Source organism: Athene noctua, chromosome 27 (assembly GCF_965140245.1).
Source record: "Athene noctua chromosome 27, bAthNoc1.hap1.1, whole genome shotgun sequence".
In the NCBI taxonomy this organism is placed as follows: domain Eukaryota; kingdom Metazoa; phylum Chordata; class Aves; order Strigiformes; family Strigidae; genus Athene; species Athene noctua.
In genome coordinates, this window is record NC_134063.1 from 4,953,090 (window position 1) to 4,979,323 (window position 26,234).

A 26,234-nucleotide genomic window follows, 5' to 3' on the forward strand; every position below is an offset into this window, starting at 1 on the left:
GTCGGGGCGCTGGGCGAGGTACCGGCCTCCCGCGCCCCGCCTGGGACTCACAGACACGAGATGTCAGCCCGGCTCAAGGTCACGCAGCGCCTTAATGGCCGAGCCAAGAACACAGGCCAGGATTCCCAACTCTCCACCCTGCATCTTCAATTGCCTGGATCATGCTTCCCCCGAGGACCATCAGGGATTTAATATTCTCTCCACCGCTCGGCTCAGAAAGCGAACAGAGCGCTTTGCTTTTACCACAGACACAGCTTTGGCTATCGTCAGCCAGCTGCCATTTCCTCCCGAGCCCACTCCTGCACTCCAAAAACAGGCACAAACACCAGCCAGCATCTCTCTTTCCAATATTTTAATGAGTCGCTACATCTTACACTCATAATTATAAAAGAATAAGAATCCATAAAAATATTTTCTTTTCATAATACGCACTTAAAATACTCCAGGGCAAGTCAATGTGGTTCATTTGGGTGTGGGTTTGTTTTGTTTTGTTTTGTTTTTTTTTTCTCCTTTTTGCCCCTGGCAGAACCCTTGGCTTGAGGGGGGTATGTGCTCCCCTGAGGTGCGATTGCTCAATCCCCCCTCCCCAGAACTGCAGTTCCTGTTGACCAGGTAAATAAAAACCAGAAGAGAGCATTTGCTGAGTAGACGGGCAAGGGGAACAGTCACTGACCCGCAGAGAACTGAAGCACAGCCAATTTCAGTGCACATCTGAAAGCTCGGGGTGTCAGGGAAGGAGAAGGTGGGATCAGGAGGCAGCACAGAAAACAGAGGGAGGGAGGATTTGCATAAATATCATCCATCTTGCGTTGCAAAAACCCAAATGCTGCTGTGATCTCTGGAAAGATGATCTCTGGTTGTAGCCAGCTGCTTCAGCTGCCATGCTACCTGTTGGCACAACTCTGCTTGCGAGCGACCATTAGAGAAAGGTATCAGAGGACACTGTTACTGACCCCAGCCACTTCCTCCATCTGCTCTGCAAAATTAAACTGAAAAATAATAGTAAAAAAAAGACTAGTGTTGCATGCTTCTGTAGAGCTCTCTTCACATCCCAGGGCTCCACGTTGTTGCAGCAGGGCCAGGACACAGCAGCAGCAGCGATCAGCACCCCTGGGGTTTGACAGTAGGTAGTTCTCTCTTCCCTCCCACTCCTGGCTTAAGGCAGCTTGCTGATTCGGCTCTTTCATTTCCAACACAGGCACTGAGTTCTTGCAGGTAAGAGTACAGGAACCGCAGAGGCGCAGTGGAAGGGGAAAAGGATGCGGGAGAGAGAGATGGACACAAACCTCAGCCTCGGGAGGCAGACCACTGTCCATTGATTCCCAGGATAGAGGGAGTAGCAGCAAAAAAAGCATTAACAGCCAGGCCGGAGGAGAGGAAGAGGACGAGCAGCCGAGCAGGGGCAGACCTCCAGCTTGGAAAGTGAAAGAAGGTGGCACTGTCCAAAGGGAAGGTGCCCTCCACACTCCCCCCTCGTTCGGGGGGGGGGACACCCAGCCCAGGGGTGGGCACTCAGCCATTTGTGCTCTGGGTGAGATGGCCGTGAGGGAGGTGGTAGTGGCAGGGCACGGCAGGGGGAAGGTGAGCTGTCAGTGTCCAGTTTGCAGAGGCTTGTGCTCTCAGAGGTATTCTTGTAGAAAGTGCAGCAGCGTGATTTCATAGTGCTCTCCTGACTCAGGGCACCGAATACTGTGTCTCTCGTTGGGGTAGATCTGTGCAGAAATAGAGACAGAGGGTGGTTAGCCCGGAGCAGCTCACTCAGCACGGACAAACCTCCCTCGTGTCAAACTCCTTCCCTCAACCCAGTCTCCACCAGGACAAAGAGGTGGCAGGGAAGGTCTAGAACATCAGCCCCCACGTCCCTCGACACGCTGGCGTGTGCCACTAGTCTGCTCGGCAAGTCAGTCACCTCCGACGCCACCAGCCAAGCAAGACAGCAACAGTTCAGGAAAGGAACACAGCAGAAGGAAAGTTCTAGGCCTGAGGGCAGGAGCCCTGTTTGCAAACGCTTTTAGATACAGGCCACATCTGCCAGCAGTGAAACAGCCACAGTGCCACCTCCCGGCCACCTCCTGGAGTCAAACGAGGCATTTACTGTCGTCTACACCACAACAAGGTGTGGGAGCATCTTTCTTCGCCTCCTCCCACGCCCAGAACACACAGCAGAAAACTTCTGCTCTTCCCAGATTCAAGGCACCTTCCCACTTCACTCCTGCTCCTCCTACCTGCAGCTGGTAAGGTTTTCCAGCCCGGATTAGCTGTGATACCAGGAAGTTGGTGTGAAAAAAGTGCACATTTTCATCCAAAAAACCATGGAGGATCAGCAAACGATTTGGCCTGGAGATGGGATGATAGGCACATTTAAAAAAAAAAAAAAAATCATATAAAAAGCTCTGCAGTGGGTCTGAGCAAAGAGCTGCCAGTCAGCAAGCCAAAACCGAGCAACAGACAGTCAGCCAGGATAGCGTGAGGCCACGGACGCGGTCCTCAACCCCTCCCTGGCAAAGGGGGCTGGGGGTACAATGCCCCACTGAGCTGCAGAAGGCAGCGACCAGCCCCACAAATTCAAAATCAAATGGGATCAGAACCCATCCATCCTTTTGGGATTCAGCAGAGGTACAGCTGGCGGCACCAAGCAGAGCAGGTTTTCAGCAGATCGCCCAAGCCCGCGGTACTCACTCGTTGGGAAGCTTTTCGACGTGTAATGCCACAGAGCCAGCCTCATAACCTTGCTGGTTGTTTTCTGGGATATCCATGTACCGCTCAGTATACCCGGTGTCATATGCCATCCAAACTGTGACGGGAGCACCTGCTATAGCAATCTGTCAAACAAATAGGTGGCAGGAGACAGCCTCAATTATCACATGCTAAAGAGTTCAAGTGTTCCCTTTTTTCCTGAAGAGGCAGGAAAAACAGACTCTGGACTGCTCTGTCACTCAGACAAGGATTTTTCTACAGCAAACCCACATAAATCCCAGATTCCTCCTCCTGCTATTCCTCTTACGGTCACAATGGGGTAAATTCCTGCCATACCAGCACTAAAGGCTTCCCCTTTTCAAGGGGGGCTTGTGGAATGACCCAGAAACTCTGCTGGAGAGTTGGGAAGGGGATTAGGAATAGCACATTTGACAGAGTGCTTAGGGATATGGTGTAGCTGAGAACAAAGTCTGTCAATGTGAGGTTAATGGTTGGACTAGGTAAGCATCAAGGTCTTTTCCAACCTAGATTCTGTGATTCTGCATCAATTATCTCACTGGATGCTGAACTAAGGCCTCCACTGGCAGTGACTGGGGAACGTCCCCAGCCCGTGCTCAGCAGCCTCAGATGGGTACAATCTGTAAGCAGAATGCAGGACTGCAGCCAGGAGCTACAGGCAGGCCTGAGGGACATTTTTACCTGTCCATCAGAAACATCAAGCAAAAAAAACCAACTCCAGATGCCAAGAGCTACAGAAGCTGAGACCGCTAAGTGTGCCCAGATGACAGCCCCACGTCCGGACTTACCTTGAAGACACTGGGTTTACAAATAAGACCCATGAGGGAGAGAAAACCCCCGTAGGACCAGCCATGTATGGCTACCCGACTCAAGTCGATGAACCCGTATTTTTCTGCTACATAATGTAAACCTTCCACCTGGTCCTCTATCTCCACCTGACCCTAAAAGACAACAGAGAAGTTCAAGTTAGTGGCTTTCTAAATCTAGAAACTTGAGACAGAAAAGACAAGAGCAACACTCACAGAGGCAATGTGCAGCCAGGCAGCCTTAGAAAGAGAAAATGAGCAGAGACTCATCACCAAAAGCAGTACGTTACCATTTGGTTTTTCAGGGCCCCTTCAAATTTGAGTCCTCGCTGGCATGAACCCCTCCCATCAATCACCACCACCGCATAGCCTAGGGATGCCAGCGTGTTTAGCCGCAAGTACTTGATTCCTTTGAAGGAGTTATTCACTAGCTGCACCTGCAGGAGGAGGAAAGAAAAGTTTCAGAGCGGAGCAGCTGCTTTCCAGTACCTTCCTCTGTCTCTCCCACTGTGTAGAATCCTGAGCTGGAAAGCAGCCACTAATCAAGCTATCGGAGCCATGAAAATCAGACTAAATGCTGGAAAAATCACCAGAGGTTTGAAGCAGAGGTCAGAACTGAGGTCTAGGGCTCACTGCTAACCAAAGTGTAAGTCTTGATGCGTGACCGAGTAACACAGAGCTCTGCCCCTGGCAGTTATCCCCTGTCTGACACCAGCAGTTAATCTGGGTTATTACCTGAGGGCCTCCATACACAAAGAGCACTGTGGGATGCTTCTTCCCAGGCTGGACATCATGAGGTTTGTACACCATTCCATAGAGTTCAACATCTGACTGAGTGCGGAAGTGAAAGATCTCCGGCGGGATGTAATCTGGGGGACAACCTGCAGAAGGAAGTTCAGACACTAGCAATACAGTAACTGGCAGCAGGCTCTGCCTCCTACCCGGCCTTGAACACGCTCATTCTGTTCAGACTTGACCCTAGACCTAGCCAGGCCTCTTTCAGTACAAAACCCTACCAAGCCTTCGCAACGCCTCCCAGAGAAGCCTCTCTCTGGGAAACACACAGCCTGCACAGGGCAATAGGCTGCATGAAGAGTGAAGGGATCAGACAAGAAAACATCATCAGCTGGGCATTCTCAGACAAGGGACTCTATCCCACAACAGCAAGATGTGGAAGGTTAAGAACAGAGATGGGTCAAACAGAGAAAACATTTGCAGGAGGGCTTCAGGTGCTGCTGTGAGCTGTATCTAAAACTTTAAGGCCTAGAGCCCTAGAAAGAAGTGGCCATGGCATTCCAGATACTTGCCCCCTCCCTCTGCAGACAAATCATGAATAAAGAAACATCTAAACCCACTGTCATGCACACCCTGCACCCTGGAGCACCGCCTTCTCCTCAAAGCATGAAACAAAAACATCTTAAAAGCCCATACACTATTTCCTGGATGAGCTATCCACTGGAGATATCTCCCCCGCAACATAAGACAATTAATTTTCCCTTAAAGTTACTTGGGCCACCTCCCTCTCCATCACCTTTGGCCACAGCTAGTAGACGAGTACAACGGAGCCAAGCTAGCAGTGACACGGTCTATGGGACTTACTGGCTGCCTCCATCATGCTAGCCCAAAACTTGGGCTGCTTGTGGAGCGGGTCATCATCGGAGCCACTGAGCTTGTAGACGTGCACACAAGGTGGAGTGCTCACGCTGCTGTAGTGGCTGATGAACATGTCAAAGTTCTACAGGTGGGAGAAAGAGAAGAGTTAGGAGAACGAGGTCTTTCATTTCCCACATCTAATCTCCATGCAGCTCTCAGACACGAGGTCCCACATCTCAAGAAACCAAGACAAAGGAGCCCTCAGGACTCATTACTGGTCATGATTCATTACCATTCCTAGTTAGGATCCCTGTCAGTGAGGAGATGAGGGCATCTTGTATCTAAGAAACAACCAACCTGGCTCATCGAACAGCTGTGGGAGAAGCCTGGCGTGGTGAGTCGCACAATTTCTCCAGGAGACTCATAGCTGACGACGTAGAGGTGGTGCTCCAAGGGGGTGTCCTTTGTGCCTTGGAAATACACCAGCTTCGTAGTCTCGTTGACCCAGATCTGTGTGGAGAAGAGAGGGCTCAGCGACAGAAGGATGACAACTACTGCTCCTTTGCCAGTTCAAACAGTCTGTCCCCAGGCAGAGTCAGCTTAAAACACAAATAGACCATGACAGACTGCTGGTGGCATTAGGGACCGTACACAGCGCCTGTTGATATGATGGGCTAGAGAACACACAGGCAGCACTTATGGAGAACTGCATACAGTCCAAGGAAGGAACGAGAAGTAGTCACTCAGCTTTTTTTAAGAGACTCAAAACATTTGCTTACTAACAAGCACAAAAAGCTGGGCTCTGCTCCCCAGAGGTGAAATTGGGAAGATTCTGTGCTTAAATATGGTGTGATCCCACAGTATGTCTGGATTACAAGGTTATACATGTATTTTTTTCCATCAATCATGATAATGCATTCCCATCTGTGGAAGGATCAGTCTAATAGCTCTAACAGTACCAAACTTCAAGCCACATTAAAATATGTTTTTAATGTTCAGATAAAGCTGCTTTAAAAACCACCTGGCCAACCAGGAATAGAGGCTACAGCTTTTAAATATTGCACTGATCCGGCAACAGTAACGGAACTGTTTTCCACCTTACAGTTTCCAAATGCTGAAGCCCAAATGCTATTTCTGGCTAACCCACAGTTTGAGGACCACTGTGGACAGCAAAGGGAAAAAAACATCCAACTCAATTGGCCAGGAAAACCAGGCAGAGCCCTGTGGAGCAACAAATGCATCAAAATAATTGCTGCTAACACAATTTTAAGCATAACACATGCAGGGAAGAGCTGTGGCCAAAATCAACAGCATGTACAGTGAGAATCCACATGGGGAAGGACAGCAGGTTAATTGCAGATTGAGGAAAAGCAGCAGAAACCAAATGCATGGAGCTGCAGACCTTTTAAAAAGCGAGAAGTGAAAATCCAGATTAATTGGAAATGAACAGACAAGGTCTTTATTTTGACAGAAATCACCTGGGAGCATTAAAGATCAGACTCAGAGTTAATTCCTGAAGCAAAAATGGAACTAGGTTTCTACAAGATTAATAAAAATTCATTTCTGGCTATTCTACAACCAGTAACAGATACAGTTTTTCCATATTCTAAATTGCTTCATACTCTCTAGCTGCCACCTTCCTAAAGGCTCTACTGAGCGATCAGCTGGAGATCAAGAGTTCACTTGAAGCGCTAGGACATATTTCCAATTCACGAGTACTCATTGGGGTTCAAAACGCTTCGGCAAAGGCAGCAATCCCAAGCTTCTGCACAAAATAGTTCTTTGTTGCTCTTGAATCTCAGACTTGTTTCCTTTTTTATGGCCTGACTCACTCATGGGATTTACCTAAGGAGCAATATGAAGCCTGATTAAAAAGGCAATCAGTTCAACGTGCACTGGACTACAGCACTTCTGGGAAAAGCAGAGGCAGCAATAAAAAGAGAAACAAAATGAAGCTTAAGTAGTTCTAGTTGGTCCCAGGCATAACAGAGGGCGTAGGCCAGGACTGTGGGCAGACAATGCAGAGCTCTGACACTGCAAGAGAGCATAAAAATAACCACTACCTTCGATCCGTGCCTCGCCAACACCTCCCATTCCCCACCAGTCAGGGCAATCTCCTCTTTGATAGGACATTTGAAGTCATCTAGAAGAAATAACAGGAGAATAAATCACTGCCTCCTCCAAAAGACACCACAAGCGAATCAGCGAGGGAGCTCTCAAAGCTGAAACGCCGACAAAGTGCAGCTCTTACCCTCACTATGCACATATGGCTGCACCCAGTCGTAGCTGCCTTGCTTTAGGACTGCTGTGACTCTGTACAAGTGACAGAAACCTGTTTTGCATTCGTTGGCTCGGATAAAGCAGAGTTCTTCCTCCTCTCCCTCCGGTTGGATGAAAGGATAGAAGATATCGTGAACCTGTCACACAAAGCAAAAGACCCGCGAGTGATTTGTACCGAGACAGCAGAGACATAGCCAAGGGAGTCAGTGCTAAACTACTGGGCTTTCAAAGGAAAGGAGAGGGGGGAGAAACAGCTCAGATGAGCAGGTAGTGGGAGAAAGCCATTCCACGCTTTTCTATTACCACAACAAAACCTCTGAGCCCATGTAAAAGACCATGTGCTCTGGGGTCTCCATGGCTCCCAGTGAAACCAGCCCAGTCTTGCCTTCGAGCTAGACGTTTCAGCTGTGTCAGTCCCCTTTATAGGGGAATGCCACGGTGTCAACTCCAGGCCCCTTTGTGACTTCAGTACCAAGATGCTTAATCTGAGAGGCTGAAGTTTACTCCCTCTCCCCTATGTCCATCACCTATCTCAAAAAGTACAACAAATTCCAGGGATGAGGGTCGCTCATGCTTCAAGAAGTCATTTAACCTTGTAATAAAATGCCCCCAAAAGAATGGCAGTGTTTACACCCAGAGGTGTCAGTGTCTGAAGCGACACCAAGAATGTTAGCAAGAATTAAATGAACAGTTCCAACTGCAAGGAGATGGCAGGATCCTCACCTCTTCCAATGCTGAGCGCATGGAAGTTTTTCTCTTGGCTTTATCAAACCCCCTGAATTAACACCAAATCTGGCACTACTGAGTAGCAGAGCAGTCTGCTGGAGCATGGACTAAACTGGACACACAGCCAATAGTAAAGTGGTTAACTGTGGGGGGAGAAAGGGGCAGCCTGTGCTCTCCTCCCAGCCCTGAGCCTCTTACATTTATCCACACATCAGTGGTTTCTTCATAGATCACAAATGGCTGGACATTTTCTGGCACAGTTTTGGCAAATTCAGCGCGTTGCTCCTCATTTTCTGGGACTGGAATAAAGAGTGCTGGAGGCAAAAGGATTAGCTGCAGCCGCTGCTGAGGTCTGTCTAGGAACATAGCCCAGGCGCTGGGGAAAGAAGTTGGAGGTGAATGTCAGTACCACAAAATAGATGTTCCTTTCTAACACTCAGAACATGCAACCTTTCCCCCCCGCCCCCCCGCTGGCAGAAAGGATTTAAGCATCTGAATGCAAAGCCTCTCTCATCATTGCTGCTTTCTAATCTTCTGGAAGCTTTGCCAACAAACACGTATTGCCAGATATCTCTGGTATTTCACAGGGGTATCGTTCAGACGAGATGTCTGACAGATTTGCCAAAAGCGTCTATTCCAAGGGAGCACTGTTAACAGAACCCTGACTCCAGAATGTAACTCCTCCTTGGACAGCCCCTCCATCAGGAAGCACTATTTGTCTTCTAGCAAGCTCCTGACGAGCTGAAGCGATCACTCTTTAAGCGATCCATTTGTAGGTTCCTCACTGCACGCTGCACTAGCAGGGAAAGGCACAGACCTAAGACAACTGCCAAGTGAAGGAGTCGTTTCAGTCTCAGCCTTGTTCCTCTCCGAGGAGAGTCATTTGAAGTGGTGCTGCACTGCAGGCCTCTCAACATGACAGATGGCAAGCCACCGCTGCATAGTGCGGCTACCCCAAGGCCTGGAAGTGCATCAAGGGAAGTTTCATCATTAAGACAGACTTTCAAAAGAGCCAGTTCTCCCTAGCACCTCAGTGACTGTGGATTTCATGAACTGATATATTCAGCACATTTAGATAAGCTCTGGTGCAGAACATAAGAATCACCTATGGGATTACTTTCTGTAAAGCTGTATGAATTTAGTTTCCAGTGCAGAAAATTAACGACGAGTTACAGAATGCAGTCTTCAAAGACTGCTAAGTCACCTTAACTTGATCTGCACAGAAACTAGTTAACAGTCAAGCAAGCTTTTGAGGGGAAAAAAATTAAGAGTTTTAAAATTTCAAACCAGTCAGACTGGTGTGAATTCTGTAACTCCCGAGGCAAGGCTGGCCAGCACAAGGCTGTGTATCACTTTTGGAGCAATAGCAAGCTAAGGGAGCACGGTGGTCACAGAGCAATCTTTCCTCTGGTACATGCTGCATGAGGGACTCAGCACCACACAAACCGCCTGCTTTCCCACGATACATTTGGCATCGATCACAAACTGGACCAACGAACAATGATAAAACTGCTTACAGTACATTCTCATTTTCAGCAGGAAGGATATTATACTTGTGTTAAACATTTTCAACCCAAAAGAATTCCCTAGGACTGCCCACTTAACATATCAGTGTCATTTAACTTTGTGGTTGCAACTTAAACCCCACAGCTCTGGTCTATATTTGATTAATTCCTACTTTTTTTTTTTTTTTTAAATACACTGAGTGCCTCATGGCTTTCAAACCAGGTCACGATTACAACATGAAGCATGTCAAGGGCTTGCAACAGTTCAGCCAGGGAAGCCCTTGGGAGTGTTAAGTTTGGAAGAAAAAAAACTTATGTACTATTTGCCATCTCGGGTCCATCCGGCACGGGCAATGTACTCCACAGTTGGAAACAAAGCAGCAAATGGTTGCACCAGCTCCTTGTCCTGCGCACACACGATCTGCAGTAAAAGGAAGGTCCAATATCAAATCAGACTGCTACCAGATCTCTCCACCTCCTCCTAAGGAAACTCAGCAGAATGGGAGAATAAGGAAGAATTGGCATCAGCAAGGGTCAGGCCAGGAGAAGCAAGCCTTTCTACAAGTGGCAGGAAGAGAAGGGAAAAAACAAGCTTCAAAGCAAAATGATTTTGGCATTCAGCCACAGAAAGGGATAGAGCCAGGGACCGAAGCCCAGGATTAGACTGGGCTTCAACCCTCCTGCTCTACTACTGACAACGTGGTATACCAGCCTAATCCCACATCTCGCTTCCCTCCCCTCTCCCAGCTGCCTCTTCAATGATACTTTTCAGCATTTTAAAGTTTTTCTGTTTCTTGGATAAACACAGTATAGAACCAGGTGTTACAAGAGGATGAAAACAAAGGCTAATACTATCTAGGATTTCTCAGTGACCTTGTCTTAATTTTAGAGAGCTTCAGAAGCAGACAACCCTCCTGTGCACTATCCCATTATGAATTGTGATCACTTACCTTACCCTTGCTGTCTGTTTTAAATTCTGCCAGTTTTAATGTAATCTTGGGGTTTTTGCTGCCTGCAGAGAAGGAGTGAAAGAATACCAAGATGACCAACTTGAACACTCCATGGTTATACACAATATAGCTTCTAGAGAAGAACCGATCCTAGTCCTACTAAATGGCTGTGTGTGAATATACAAATATCAAATTATGTACGTGAGCAAACACCACTGTAATCACAGGAGACATTCCGGGTATGGGAAAAGTTTACTTTTGCCTTGCCTAGTTGGCTGTGCATGTTCTCAGGAGGGAGAGGAAAGATGGGATTCAAAAATGTATTCCACAACATGCCACCAGATACGTTCCATTTTCTCAGCAATCCTTTCGTTTAAGCTAAACTTTAAATCCCATTCCTTTCTTGCAGTAGATTTTGGGCTCAGAGACTCAATTAGGTTTCAACATTTACAACCAGCTTCTACATCCTACTAAGTACCCAGATTAATCATGCAAAGTTTATAGCACAAATTCCACTGCTGCTGCCAGCAGGAGTCAAGAGTTGCATCAGCAGCCCTGCAGTATTTCACTTACCTGTCCTGGGGTACCGATAGGAGTCCGTTTTTCTCTCCTCCAAGGCAGGTGAAGGAACATGAATTATCTCCACCTCTGACTCATCCACTTCCTCATACAAGATCCGCAGTGTTTTTAAATCCTCTGAACCTAGGACAGACAGCAAGCATGTTTGCTACAGTGTTTTCCAGCTGCTTCTGACTTGCCTGGAGCACTGCAGCAGAACTCTCCGGTACAGAGCGTGCATCTCCTGTACAGCCACAGCTCCTAGAGACCACCCGCAAACACTCCTCGGTTACAATCCCTCCGTGTTCTGTTCCTTCAGGTGGCCTCCCCAGAAACAGACCAAACCCAGGCCAAAGGAAAACCTTCCTCAAAATATCATTCATAGCAGGGGCTGGCAGAAGTTACAGGGTCAGAATTCAATAAGCAGAACACTGACTGACCTTCTGTGGAAGCTGTGGGACACCACCAATAGCCCGTGAACCGATCAAACTCTTCCTGAATGACAAAAGTGGCTACACCAGCAGACTTGGGGTCATCAAGAACATTGGATAAGCCTGGAGAGGAATAAAGGAGACTGCATTTACATCTCCTTGGAAAAAGCTGATCCAAAAGAAAAATGTACTTGTAAGAAATAAGCCACGGAGACATGAGCCCTTCCAGCCCAAATTTGTCAGAAGGAATTTCCTTCTGTATCTGGCAAGAAGCACCAGTTACCTTTATGGCAGTATGTCATCCGCCTCTCCTCTCCTGTCTCAATATTTGCTACCCACAGATCATTGTTATTAATGAATGAAAAGAAGGCAGGGTCGGCTGGGCAGATCTTGGGATCCATTCGTGGGCCAGTGCACTGAGTCTTGATCTCCAGAGGCTTCATTGGAGACACCTACAGCAACCGACACACAAACAGCTCTGTACCAAACCAGCTTCATATTTAAAAGGCCTAAACCACAGCCCATGAAACAAGGGCAAATATAGCCCTTAGAGAACACAAGAGAAATGACCATAATCAAACAGATGCAGATGTGCAGCCATCTCCAATCAAAACCATTAAGTTTGTTTCAGGTGATATTCATAAAATTGATAGCAGACTCACCATGAAACCATTCTTGCCCCCATCTCGACAATGAAAGAGGCTGTTGCTGGCCTGGAAGAGGAACAGGCCACTCTCGCTGTGGAAATCGTAAGACGTTATACCAAAGACACCAAGCCGCTTGCGTTCCCTCAAGAGTTCCTCTTCTCTAGAATACATCCCATGATGAGGGGTTGCCTAGTATTGAAGGAAAGGAAAACATGAAAGAATCCACAAGCAGACAAAACTTTCACAGAACAGGAATGATCCAAAACTGGCACCAGCTGGTCTGTGAATGCCCAAAATAGAACATACCAGCCAAAACCAGGCAGCAGTCTTACCATAGGGGTCTGTAACCACTGTACTCTAGGCTACAGGTGTGGTCCAGGAGGACTAAACCAACCACATGCCCCAAAGTTCCCTCTACATAAGAGAGATAAACTGCAAAATCTATCATTTCTGCAGCTGGCACTTCAGCATGAACTGAGGACAGCTGCACTTGCTCTGCTTATGCAAATCAGATGTAACCAATTAACTTAATGACGTTATCTACAGCCTTCACAAACAGTTTCCATGTCAGACACTGCAAACAAAAGCTCTTCCGGGGATCTTGAATTACCCTGAAGGAGACTAGCATTCCAAATGGGGTCAAGACAGCTAAATTCTTTTCCACCAGGAGCCTTTTTAGCAGGGAAGACAAACACCATTCGCTCTCTTCATCAATACTGTTAGTGACAAAGGACATTAAGATACTGAAATCAGGGAGGAGAAAATTCACCCCCTTTCTGGTTCACTTGCAGTGGTGTAGGGCAGAAGCAGCCATTTAAATTCAACCTTCTGACTTCCTTAAAAGCAGGAGAGATAACGGACTGGCATTCTGCTGAGCACGGCAAGAGCCCAGACAAGATACCCAGAAGAAACGTGCACTGTCCTGATAATTTATAATCTGAGGCAAACGATGTGCTAGTTTAGCGAGTCCTCTTTGCTAGGTCAGCCCTTTGCTTGCACATCAAGTGCTGTTTTGCACTCACTGCCAGCTCCGTTGCACACACAAGTGACTATCCTGCAAGCTTGATACAACATTCCTACAAATACCACTCTCCGTGCCTTACAGCTGGCACACTAGTACCTCTACTGTTCAGCAGAGCAGTACCCACCGTACCAGCCCCACCATCAGCCAGTTTTCCCAAGTACTGTCAACCCAGGCTCTTCACACTTACCTGGAAATGATCCAGCATCTGTTTCCATGACAAGAGTAGCAAGGCCTCCTTCCGTACCTTTTTGGGAATCTCTGAGTAAAGAAGGGAATTCTCTCGGCTACCATATGGCATTCCTATTAGGAGGACAAAAGCATCATCCTACTTAAGATTAGTTAGCCAGGACAAACAGGACCAAGAGCAAATTGAAAAAAAAAAAGAAAAAAAAAGTCTGGTAACAGAGGAGCTGGGGCTGTCCAGAGGCTTTTACCAGCTGTCATTCCCAAGCAGCTCGCAGTTCAATCACAGAGTAATATCTATTTTTTTTTTAAATTTAGATATTAATTTATTTTAAAATTTCCCTAAGCAAGATTTAACACTAACCAACCTCCTCAGAATTGATTACGTCCAACTTTCCTCTCCGTGGACTGTTCAACCCATGCCCTAGATCCACTCTAAAAGAGCCACTCCCCGAATGGGTGACTCAACATTACTCTCCACATTTCTCAGCCAGAAATTTGCTACAGGGACCTCATTCAGGCCAACGCAGCAGCCTGCAAGAGGGAAAGAAAAAGCTTGGAAGCTCTAGAGAGCCCATTCAAATGTGAAACAGCGTACTACACAGTCCAAGACTTTGTCATTTTACATAAGCCTTTGACTGTGATTATCAAATAAACTACTGGCCTTCATCCAATTTCCAAAACAACCATGAAAAAGAAAATATCCTGACACACAATTTTGGCAGTTTCAACAAAATCAAAGACCATGAACTTGCCCTCTACATATGCTGAATAGACTCCCTAGATCAGGATTTTACACAGGGAAATGTGCCCTGATATTGTCTACTCTGCACATGTTCTGGGCAGAACAGAAAGATTTCTGAGCTGGTTAACCCAGCAGTACGGTTACTTAAAATTAAAACTGAAATATTAATAAGTGCTCAGGAAGCAAAGCAATATGTGAGCATATAATCCTCAGAGATACAGAAACACCAAAGTGCTGAGCATGTGGTGTTTAATATAAGCAGCATCTGCCATGATACAACATAAAATTCTATGGGGACAGCCCATGAATGATTTAAGATGTCCAAACAGAAAAAACTGCAGAGAGGAACAAATTACTATATATACCCAGATTCGACACTCATGCAACTGCGACCTGGACTTCCTTTCTCCTTATATTAGTACTTTCAACGATGACCTCAGGCTGACTACAATCAGCATTTACAAGAAAAAGATTGCCTTCCCCAAAAGGCATTATACTTTTCTCCCAAGTGAAGAAAAGTATTCAACCCCTACAGTAAAGTTCTTCAGAAGTCTTCATCCTACTCCTCGGCCTACGGTCACTAACAGTATTCACATAACTTGAAAATGTTATTTAACGTCGGGATGGTAATAGCACGCTGATGTTAAACACTTATGAACTGCTGAAATGGATTCTGAGTATTTAATAGCATGTGGTATTCAATTCAAAAGATGCTCATTACGGTAAAAGAAAGAATCAGTGTTCACCCTTTATTACAAATGCCTGCAAAGAGGTTCGCCAGTATTATCTGGCAGATACTGATCTTAAATGATGGATCAACCTGCTCTATGCCCTGTACGTTTCTTTAAGGAATAAAACACTGAAAAGACACTCGTGTATCTTCATTCCTGGTTCTGGCTCCTATACAGCCACACCCGTGCAGAACACCAGCCGGCCAGTAGCTGGTCTGGTTGTCATCTCATACAACAGAACATTAACAAAAAAATTTTAAATTAGTCACTTAGATCCTTAGTTCTCTTTAGTCATCTAGATCAAAAACTGTATCAAAGTTAATCTGGCCTTGAAACACATTCAGCTTTAAATCAAGTCTCACTGCTGAGACTCAACAAGAAAAATATGCTAACTCTGGATACTGCCCTTTCTTATGACACAAGTGCTACTATAATGTGTAAGAAACTCTAACAAATCAAGTCACGGGCACCCAGGAGCTGTTTAATGACAAATCAGTCCCTCAAAGCCAGCACCCTATGTCCTAAAGTGCCCTACACTCAAAAAAGCCTCAGAAAAGCAGGGTCACTTCAGGAAAGCAGTCGCTGCACGGAGTTGCACATCAGGCAATTTCTTTGCTGGCCCAGTAATGATCAGCTCATGCCCCAGAGCATAACAAACTCTTTATAGTCTATAAAGCTTCCCATGTTACCAACCACAAAATTATCCAGTTACTAAAATCCAACCACTCTGTCACTAATTACACTGTGGCTCCAACTATAATGAGGGACCTGTACAACACAGCATTCTGCTGTCTTTCAACCCTACGGTAAGGAAGGGGGTATTTCCCTGCGAATAGCATTAATAGTTAATTCCCACCTCATGTCCCCTCCTCACCCCCCTCGAAAGCATTCTACCTACATGGTAATTAATAAAGCAGGGAGACACCACCACCCCGTCATTAATACCTAGAACTTGCGACACATAGTAATTAGACAGCAAACTCCTTGGAAAGTCAGACTGGTTGATCAATCAAGTACGTCCCATTTCTCTTAAGCTACAGAGGCACAAGATAGACCTGAGCTTGAGGAACATCCCTTCTCTTGCCCCATCACTTGGGCTGGCCCGGGTTGCCAAAGGCCCCCTCCTGCATTCACACCTCTGTCACAAGGCGGGTCTGGTTAGCCAACGCTTCTCCGCGTCGCTAAGCGGCAAGGCTGTGGTTAAACCTCCTGTCTGGGACTGGAGAGGTCTCTGCTCAGTTCCAGGCTTTGCCATAGATGGAGCATGCAAACCTTGAGCAACGTGACTTAATCTCAGTTCCCCCATCTCATAAATGGAGATGCCTCCCATCCTTTTCCTCGCCTGTTTAGATTGGAAGCTCTCCCGTAACATATTCACACCCGGCGTCTGGCACGCTGGCTTACCCAGGTAATAAAGACGATGAGAGTGCGGGCTGGACTCTTCTGTTTTCCGGACAAACTGGAAATCATGGGGAGCTTTGTTCACTATCATGCCCGAATACTTCCTGCTGCTGTGAATAATGTCACGCAGCCCATCCCAAGAATGCTTTTGCACCTGGAATTGGGAAGGCACATCCTCCATCTCGACCACTTCAGAGCTGTCTGATAGCGTGTCCACTGCAGTCATCCTCTCTTCCCCTTCAGAACTGGACAAAAAACTGAGGAAGGAGTTGAGGGAAGAGAATTAAGCCTTAAAAATCAAGCAGACACATTTTGTTGCTTAGAGAAAGCTCTAAGCACGCAACAAGCTTAAGAGAACACGCACTCTTTAAACTACAGATACTAGGATTCCCTGCACTCAAAGATGACATTTTAAACATACAGCAACGTATTGAAAGGAAAAGTCCATCTCCCACCCCGATCGAGTCCTGTAAATGAAAATATTGACTTCAGAAAACTCACTCTCCTGGGACTAATTCTAGAAATAAGCTGTTAAAGGAAGTACAAGCAGCAGATTTGGGAGCAGAAAACAATCAGCTTGACTCAAAGGAAAACCACCCCAGGAATTTGGATGGATAAGTCACCAAAGCTATGAGCTATCACAAAGGCACATAAACTTCTGCCCTAGAAGATAACAAAAGTGAAGTCCCCTTCCCATCCTAAAGTAAAGCCACTCATCACTTAGAGAGCTTTAACCGCCTCACTTACCTGAAGAGCTACTGCAGCCTGGAATGAAGTAGGAGAGATGGCAAAACAGGCAAGAAAACAGTGCAATTGTCTTTGCTAACAGAAAGAAGACAGCAGCAACAGACCCTGGTTGTATCCTGCAGAATGTGGCACGCGTTCCTCATACCTCTCCAAGCTAGCAGTTACTGAATACGAGTCTACAAAAACCGCCTCCACACGCAACTCCAGCAAATGTTAATTTGAGGAGAGGTGGACTAACAGACTTGCCCAAGGTCAATGATGTAATCTACTGCAAAGCAGGAATGAGCCTAGGACTAGGGAAACCAGTTTCTGTCACTCCATTCAAGAAGCTGGATTTCCCTCCGTGAGGGCATTTTAGTAGTTTTGGTGGTACCCAGAAGAATGTTCCTCCAAAGAATTTCAGAAGAACTTCATTGAAAATAATTGGGCTGGAGAAGTTTGCTCCGTGGAGACAGAATCCCTACCTTTGACACAGCATCAAGACAGCAAACCAATGACTGAGAATTACTCCAAAAGAGGCCCTTGTCCTCAGCAGCCCTAAGATTTACATTTTCAAATTAGATGTTTCTCGAATGCTGCCTGTCATTTGGGACAGTGACCTGCATTCTGACAGGAGAACAGCTTCGGAGATGTAGCTGTCATACTTAAGGATTAAGCAAGAATTACACATAAACCACATCTTGAAGACTTCGGTTTCAGTAAGATGCACAACAAATTATTTCGCAGTGAAGAGATTCGGGGGAAAGGAGAAGGATGGTTATTTGTACCCCCACAAGAAAATACTCGCCTCTGCCCATTTTCTACCGTATTTTTCAGAAGTCCAAGTGTTACACCAGCTTGCACCTTCTAACAAACTCTCTAAGAGAAGTTCTCACCTCGTTTAACATCTTACACAATTACAGCAGGAGATGAGCAAACCTAAAGCAAAGTAGATCTGGACTTCCTTAAACTACAGGCACATGGCAAAAGGGCTGTAAATATAACCATATCCTCAAACTGCTAAGTCCCTAAATTGTACAAAAAGTGCGAATAATAACACAAGAACAAGCTCCTGAAATAAATCGGTAAGTACTCCTGGTACCTACTGCCCAGCAGTAAATCCACAGCTTGAAAATGAATAAAGAAGAGTATTTTCCAATCAAAGCCAGGCAGGAAGCCCAAGTAAAACCACAAAAGAGAGCGTGACGGGATGTTCTAAAACTGCGAGTGTGCCTGTGGTCTCTACTGCCTATATCCAGGGTCTCAATTACAGCCACTAAAAAAATCACATCTGAAGGCAGAAGTGTGGCCTATCAGAAACACGACAGGAAGGCCACAGAACCCCATAAGCTGGGTACAATTCTCTCAACCCAACCCCACTGCAAGTCAAGTCAGTCAATTAAAATAATTTGGCTTTGGCTGAAGATGCCTGACCTTTAGGTTACTCTCACCCAGGTGGTGAAACAGTCTTACTTAGTCAGCTTGACTCCTCACAAGGGAAAGCTGCACCTCTAAGGGCTCAAAACAGTCCACAAATGTCATACTGGGAACGGTCCCAAATTGAACCAGAGGATGGAGACCCTTCCAAACTACGTTGCCATGATTTTATGATTCACTAGGGACGTGAAAGGCACAATTTTTAGCTTGGTACTGTTCTCATCCTGCCAATTTTGACACTAGAACAGAGAGGAGTAGTGGGATAAGCAAAGTAGTCATCACACAGTTTCATGAAAGGGTTGGGAAATGCCACCATCGTAGCCGGGGTGTGGGAGAGCCTCACAAAACTGAGGTTCTGACACAATACAGAGTAAAAAGAAAATGCAACTGTTTCATCCATTGCTACGGCCATCTCTTGGACAAAGCATAGCAAGTATTTGGCAACACTATATACATAAGTAAACAAGTATAAGGAGTAACCTATCTAACTGAAATTGCAGAGTGAATTTTGGGATTAAATTACTCAAAGGTGAGTTGGATCAAGACATCAATTCTACTCATTCTTAGACAGTCTCGAAACTTTAACATCAATATAGTACACGTGAGATTTACACCTTACTGGAAAAAGTGTCCTCACAGTCCTCACACTGATTTAGATGATTCAGTGTTGCTGCAGAAGCACTGCTAACTCCATTCCCCAAAACACCCAGCTATCCCTTGGAAGTCTTTTTCATGTTTTTTTCTGCCCTGCCTGGCCAGGTTAGATGGATCAGGCACCCACCACGCCTTCCTTCTGGGGGAACATGTCAGTCTGAAGACAACAAGCAAGCACAGGTGGGACACCAGCTCAGGAAAAAAAAAAAATAAAATCATAAAGCTTGGAATTGGAAGTCAGTAAAACAAGTTATCTTCCTGAGTCACTTCCTGACCCACAGATCCTGACACAGAGCTTCCTGGGTGGAGTTATATATTTGGGATTTTGCAGAAACCTCATTCACTCCAAGAGGCGATTATTGCTCTGTCCCACACAACCTAAAGGTCAATAAAAGCCCTGGGAGTAACTGGGACACATACCTTCTCCAACTTCCTGCAGTCTCGTTTTCCAGACGAACCCTCTTTATCTTCTGCATTAACTACTCAGCAAGCTGGGCAGGACAGGAAACTAGGAAGGAAGAGGAAAAAAAGCAAATTTCATATAGCTGCAGTTTCGCCCATCATAGGAACAGGGCTGTATAAAAGCATCCTCCATAGGTCACATTTCCAACTGAGCAGGGAGGCACAAACAAAATCCTTGGTTTGCACTTTACAGTCCAAATCTGTTCTGCCAGCACATGCTGGATATTAACAGCCCAGATAAATCTGTGAGAGACTTCTTCACCTGAACAATAGGACTCAGTGAACTCTGTGGCCTGTCTCTTTCTTTCCTAAAAAATTCTTCTTAAAAATCTGAGAATCCTCAGTACTGACTCTTCCTTTCATTCCCCTCTCAAAAATCCTGAAATTCTTGGAAGTATCAGGTACTAAGAACCGAGAAAAGAGAGGTCTGGGTCCCTACACTTACAGGCAAGAGTCAAACAAAGGACACCATAAGGAGCAAGACAGAGGGTCAGCAGCCCCACTACCGTCAGCGTCACAGTCCCACCTGGGACATAAAATCCACATTTGTCTTCCAAGCCAGACTGCTGCTTCTCTCTGCCTCAGCCTGATGCCACAGAAGAAGCCTGGCTCACCACACAAGCCCATTTTCCATGAGCATAAGAAGGTACTACCTTCCCTATCGTCCTCTCTACCCAAGTACACGGAAGTATAAAGATCTCTGTCTCCTCTTCAAGAGAGCTCTGAATCACAGACACACCCGAGACCTGCCACTATCTGTTGCCAAGGCCCCTGGTTTGCCCAAACAGCCATTTCTCCACCAAAACCACACTCACAGAGGAACAGGAGAGACAAAGCGTCACAAAGAAGCGCCAGCAGCGAAGCTTCTAAACTGCAGAGGAGAACAGAGAGGGACAAAGTAGCAGCATCCAGCAATTTAAGTGCAATATTCGATGCAAGCACGAAGGGCAACAGAAGCGATGCTCAGGAATGCTGAGTAACCTGGTCTGATCTCACAGCTGACCCTGCTTTGAGCAGGGGGTTGGACTAGAGTCTTCCCGAGGTCCCTTCCAATCTCGGTTATTCCGGGATTTTAATGATTCAGAGGAATATCTCACCCTCATCCCACCCGCCACAGCTCACACGTTTTCACAACGAAAAGGAACAATAAGATCCTTTGATGCTGAACCCAGAGAAAAAGAAACTGAACAAAACAGACACGAGAGATCAGAAAACTGGCATGAATCATGATACTCATTTGTCAGCGAGACCCCGAGGGGCCTGCTGGTGCATTCAGGAAGAGCCAAAGCAACACGGTCACCTAGAGGAGCCCTTACAAACGAGTCCCTGTCGTGGCTGGGGGCTTTAAGATCCCCTTCCCCAGAAATAAAAGCAGCCAAGGGTGGAATAAACCCGTGGGGACTTCTCTAGGGAGGGACGAGCTTTGGCAAAGGCTGCCAGCAGCTCGTGTCCATCTCTGCACTGTGAGTGGGGCTGGAAACCCTGACAGGGAGCTCCTGCCCTTGCTGCAGAGGGAAGGCCGGGCCACGGGTTAGCAGAGCGGGGGGAGCCCAAGGGACGGAGCACCCTGTCCCCCCCCAACCTGCCTCCACTGCCGGAGTGGCTCTTTGCCCGTGGAGAAAGAGAAGCGAGCGGCTTCTCACCTGCCTGGGAAGAGCACAGGCTGCTGGGGGGGGGGGGGGCAAACACACCCCCGCCAGGGCAAGGCGTCCCGCCCCATCACCCCATCCCTGGGGGGCACGTTGAGGGGGGAACGCAATGCAAACCACCCCCTCAAGTCCAGGCAGCCCTCCCACGGCTGGGGGGCAAACGGAGGGAGAACAAACACCCTCCCAGAGCAAGGGGTGGCCGCCTCCCACACCCCGGGGGGGAAATAAGTCATGGGGGGGGGGGGGTCAACTATACAACCCGCGCCCCCCGAGTCCCCCTCCCAGCCCAGGGAGGGGGGAACGCGGCCCACGGCGGGAGCAAGCGCTCCTTCCCTGGGGTCAGCGCCTCCGCGCTGGGGTAGAGCCCCACCTCCGCCCGTACCGGGGCTGGGGGGGGGGGGGAAGCGCCCCCACCCCGCCGGTCGCGGGGATCCCCCCACCCCGCCCCTCCCGTCCTCACTCACCCCGGGGCGCGGCGACCTCCCCCTGACGGGCGAGGGGGGGGGGGGGGCGGCTCCTCTGTGGGAGGGCGGGGGGGGGGGAAAGGGGGGCGGCGGCGGCAGCAGCGGCTCCGTCACTCCCGCTCCATGTCCCGGACACTGGGCAGCCCCGGAAACGGGGGAGGGGAGGGGGGAGCGGGGGCGGCGGCCTGTCCCAGCGCGACCTTTCACCCGGCGGCGGAAGCGGCGGGAGCGCGCGGAGCGGAGGGAAGGGCCGACGGGGCGGGCGGGAGGGAGCGGGGCGGGAGGAACCACTGCGCGGGGGGGAGGGGGGGGGGAAGGCCGCGGCAGGGCGGAGCTATTCTCCCCACTGAGGGGGGCAGAGAGAGAATTGGGGCTGACAGGGGGAAAAAAAAAAAAAGCACAAAGAGAAGATCTTTTCCCCACCCGGCCTCCGAGACGGCTGTAACCAGCATTAGTGCCGCCGTGGGGTACCGGGGGGGCTGTCGGCCCCCGCCGCGGCCCTGCCCCCTCCGAGCGGGATGGTTGGGTCCAGGCGGCGGCGCTTGCTGAGGGCGCGCGGGGAGGCCCTTCCCGCCAGGCGTTGGTGGTATAGTGGTTAGCATAGCTGCCTTCCAAGCAGTTGACCCGGGTTCGATTCCCGGCCAACGCAACGCTTCTTTTTCTCTTTAATAAAATTATTTCGTTTTTGGTTTGTTTTTTTTTTTTTTTCCTGCTCCACACCGATTCCAAAGGTAATTCAGAACGTGTGGCCCGCGAAGCACCCCGCCCAAGTTACGTTTTACCCACCTAAACCGGGCGCGGACATGGTGCGGTTACTTCTTTCCCAGCTCGCGGCGGGACCCCGAGCCCCCAGGGGACGGCGGAGAAATAAATGTAAACCGCGGGAAAAAACAGAAGGAAAATAAAAAAAAAAACAAAACAGCTGTTTCCGCCCGGGATCGAACCGGGGACCTTTCGCGTGTGAGGCGAACGTGATAACCGCTACACTACGGAAACCCGCGCTGCCGGGGCTCTGCGGGCGGCGCCTGATGTTCGTGCCCGCGCGGCCTCGGCCCCGGCCTGTCCCGGCCCCGGGGCAGCGGCGCCCACGGGTCCCTGGCGCCGCCAGCGGCCCGCTCACCCGGGAGGCGGCTGAGGTGCGTGTCCCCCCGCTGCATTTCGGAGGCGCTTCCCGCCGAGGGGAGCCCCAGGGCCTCACCCCAGAGCGGCCTTGGCCTTGCACCCTGCTCCAAGCCGGGGGGGGCCGGGAGGCCCGGGCCTGGGCACATCCCCTGGGCCCACCGGCCCGGGCGTGGAGGACGGGACGTGCCACCGCTTGGGCCACTTTTCAAGAATCATCTTTTCTTTCTGAGGCAGCTGCCACCAGATGTCGGTAGAATAGTGGCGACGGGGCGCGGAGCTCCCTGCAGAGCTGCTCGGGAGGGGACTGGCCCTTTCCTGAGCACAGGGACAGGCCCTTGGCGCTCTCCCTTCGCTGGGGCAAGTTTTCCCTCCCTGCATTTGAATTTTCCCTGAGGCCCAACGGGCCACACTCTGTTCCCCTCACCCGTGTCTCCCCAAGGCTGTGGGAGCTGCGCCAGAGGGTGGGACAGAGCAGGGTGACCGACCGCCAGCGTCACACCAGAGTGACCTTCCATCACTGAGGTTTTGGGTAAAGAAAGTCCCTGTTGACCATCCCATGTGGTTCTAGGGGTATGTTAGTGCCTCTTCTTTTATCTTAATGCAGTGTTAACAACTCATACACCCGTGGCAATTGTTCTTTTTTCGTAAAACCTCAGCCCCTGGAATCAGGTGGTAATGTGAGAATTAGTTTTCCTGTTTTGTTTGCTGAAGTGTGTTTTATGCTCTGCTGGCCGCAGAGAAAAGCTTAGAAGGGAGAAACGAATCATAAACCCACATGAAAGCGAAAAGAACCTCACTTTTATTAAAACTTACTTTTAATAAAACGTACTTTAAATAAAACCTACTTTTAATTTTACAATTTTGTAGCTAATCTCTTGATTTGGAGCCAAAAGGATAGAGAGCAGGTTGTCACACGTCCTTTGACTCCAGGATTTGCCAGTACTTTACTCTCATCTGACTTGCAATAAAGATTAGAACATTACATTAAAGTCCATGACAAACTTGAAGCCTTGGGACTTGTTTGCTTCACCTTGCTGTTAAACATCCCGGTGTTGCTCTCTTTTTGCCTGCAGCCAGCAGAGCCTGCGGGAGAGGACTCCGGCAGCAACCTTTGCACCGTGCAGCTGCTGAGAGCGCTGGGGGCAAATCTAATGAATAGCTGGGGGCAAAGTCCTCTCCCTAGAGCAGAAGGAATTGGATCTGTGAGTGACCCAAGACCATCAATTGAAAGATTCAAATGCTTCGTGTTTTGTTCTCTCCCACAGACCTCTTTCGGTCTGGTGATGGGTGGAGAAAAGAGAGCTGCAGACTAGACAGTCCGGGAGAAGAAGCTTTTGGAAGGTACCTGCGGGAGGCAGAGGGAGAAATTAGACGAAAGATATTGTGCTGCTGGGGTTAACTCCAAAACCTACATAGTTGAGATATTGTGGTGGTCCCTCGGTAAGGCAGCACTGGGCTCTGGTAGCCTGAGACATACTGTGTGGATGGGTCGTGGGCTCTAGATCCTCCTCGTATGGCTCTGAGGGCCCAGACAAAGCTCCCTCTTCATGCTGGTTGCGGCTTGCTGGAATGGCTCCCGGGGATGTTCTCGCTTTTCTTACAAAGATCCATTGTCAGTGACTGCTCAAACTTTGCCCTGCAGGACAAAGAGACTGGCAGTGTTTCAGCCTCCCCTCCAGCCCCTGACCTATCCCACTTCCTCTGCTCCCAAGACTTACCACCCCTGCGCACTGCTCGAGTGTGAGAGCCCCCTCTGCCTCACCCCCTCCCCAAGGACAGTCTCCACAGTGCTAGGAAGGACTGTCACATAAATACCCAGGAAAAAGAAAGCAGGGGGCTTATTTGGAGGTGAAGGATGGATATTCTCTACTATTATCACCAGCATCTGCCCTTTCTGAACAAGGGAACCCTCCCCCAGCCGGCCTTTTCACCAGTGCGCTGAAGGCGGCCATGCTCTGCTTTGTTTGCCTGACACGCTGCGATGGCTGCAGAGTCCCATTCTCCCCTTTTCCTCCCTCCACTCCCTAAACAGCCTGCACGGCTCTTACAAGGGAGGGGAGCTCGGAGCACTGTGGAGCAGGAGAGCTGACAATCAGGGCTGGGAGACAACGCCGCCTTGCACAATACCCCCCCAATTAGCCATTCATTTCTGCTACCTCTGAAATGGGGAGCACAGCCCTTGTGCTGGGAGATAAAACAAGAACGGCTTCAATAGCACTGATTTAAATTAGGTCAGGCTAGCTTTTGTGTAGCAGGGACCACACAATAGCAGTCACACGACTGTGGAAGGGAGCAGCATAAAGGAAAAGAGGCCAAGCAAGTGGCACAGATGCTAGGAGTTGGTGGGTGCTGGGAGATGAGGGGTGTATGTATGTGAGTGATAGCAAAGGGGCAGACACTCCAACCAGTGCGTGATGCTAATGCATAAAAGGGGGCACTTGGTCAGCAGGGGATAGAGAGGTCAAATACTGTCTCTGCAGAAACAAAATTATCAGCTACTTCTGCCACGCCAAGGGGTGCGGGAGCACAGCCACGCGTCCTTGGAAACTGGTCTTTAATCCTAACTGGTTATGGGGCAAAGGGTGACAATGGTGTTGACCCACAACATCCTCCCCAAGCACTGGCACAAGCCGTGTCGATTATATGGGGGAAGAGGGGCAGAGACCCTCTGGGGCCTCTGTACTAAGGGACTTACTTCTTGTACCTCAGGCCCAGACACACTGCTCTTCCTCTTGGCAAAAAATAAAATGCAAAGGGACAGTAGTTTTTCTGGAGCACAGAGCAAGTCAGGGTATGAGAGGTATGAGGGAGCCCCAGAGACCTGGGCTGCAATCCCCAGTATTGACCAGGGTTTGCAATTTCTTTCCCCTCATAAGTTCATTAAAAGTCCACACCTAGCCTGAACACACGATGTGCTCCGAAATCCTACACTCAGTTCATCATTGATAGGTTTGGGGAAAAATCAGCAACTCCTTCAAAATGATCTGTTAACCCAGGTTCTCAAAGACATCTGAGTGGCTGCCTGCCTTCAGAGAGAGGTCCTGGAGACAGTCCTCACCCCAGCATCATTAATACTTGTATCACTGTTATCACAATAGTTATGCAGATGTTCGTGTTTATCTGGCAGTGGGAGAGCATGAGAGCAGCACGCTTTCTTTAGCAATAACAGTGTGCTCAGAGCTATCAATAAGAGCCTGATCTTTTCAGGCTGGGCTGAGCAAGCAGTTGTCGTGGTCTAAATGAGTTTATCCAGGTAAGTCCATATGCAAAGGAAGGTCAGGTAAGTGTAAAAGCAAGAGTTCACCCCTGTAAGTCTCTCAGGCAGAAACCTCTCACACTGAATGGTCTTTTGTGCCCCAGATTGGACTTCTACGGGTAGCACTTTGCTACAGTTGGCCAAAGAACTACTAAAGGGAGAAAATACG

At 48.5% G+C, this 26,234-nt stretch overlaps 1 protein-coding gene and 2 non-coding genes across 5 annotated transcripts; 1 reads left to right on the forward strand and 2 right to left on the reverse strand.

Moving 5' to 3' along the window:
- Nucleotides 1–344: 344 nt before the first annotated feature.
- On the reverse strand, nt 345–21,802 carry DPP9 (dipeptidyl peptidase 9). Of its 3 annotated transcripts, XM_074927903.1 has the most exons (22): nt 21,688–21,802; nt 19,533–19,620; nt 16,450–16,552; nt 16,299–16,353; nt 13,423–13,535; nt 12,227–12,400; nt 11,848–12,016; nt 11,574–11,687; nt 11,149–11,277; nt 10,576–10,637; nt 9,946–10,046; nt 8,319–8,496; nt 7,366–7,531; nt 7,178–7,257; nt 5,472–5,624; nt 5,121–5,256; nt 4,257–4,402; nt 3,812–3,958; nt 3,504–3,656; nt 2,680–2,822; nt 2,226–2,337; nt 345–1,712 (listed from the first exon to the last, which is right to left on the reverse strand). In XM_074927903.1, the coding sequence occupies exons 2-22, from the start codon at nt 19,586–19,588 to the stop codon at nt 1,620–1,622; spliced, it is 2,583 nt and encodes an 860-aa protein (XP_074784004.1). In that variant the 5' UTR covers nt 19,589–19,620; nt 21,688–21,802; the 3' UTR covers nt 345–1,619. The 3 variants fall into 3 exon arrangements, with proteins under 3 accessions (XP_074784004.1, XP_074784002.1, XP_074784003.1); XM_074927901.1 differs by having other exon boundaries at nt 16,299–16,552; XM_074927902.1 differs by lacking the exon at nt 21,688–21,802 and adding an exon at nt 20,390–20,407 and having other exon boundaries at nt 16,299–16,552.
- Nucleotides 21,803–22,264: 462 nt separating this feature from the next.
- Nucleotides 22,265–22,336, forward strand: TRNAG-UCC (transfer RNA glycine (anticodon UCC)). The gene has a single exon. It is a non-coding gene; the product is annotated as a tRNA-Gly (tRNA).
- Nucleotides 22,337–22,610: 274 nt separating this feature from the next.
- TRNAV-CAC (transfer RNA valine (anticodon CAC)) lies at nt 22,611–22,683 on the reverse strand. The gene has a single exon. It is a non-coding gene; the product is annotated as a tRNA-Val (tRNA).
- Between the last annotated feature and the right edge of the window lie 3,551 nt (nt 22,684–26,234).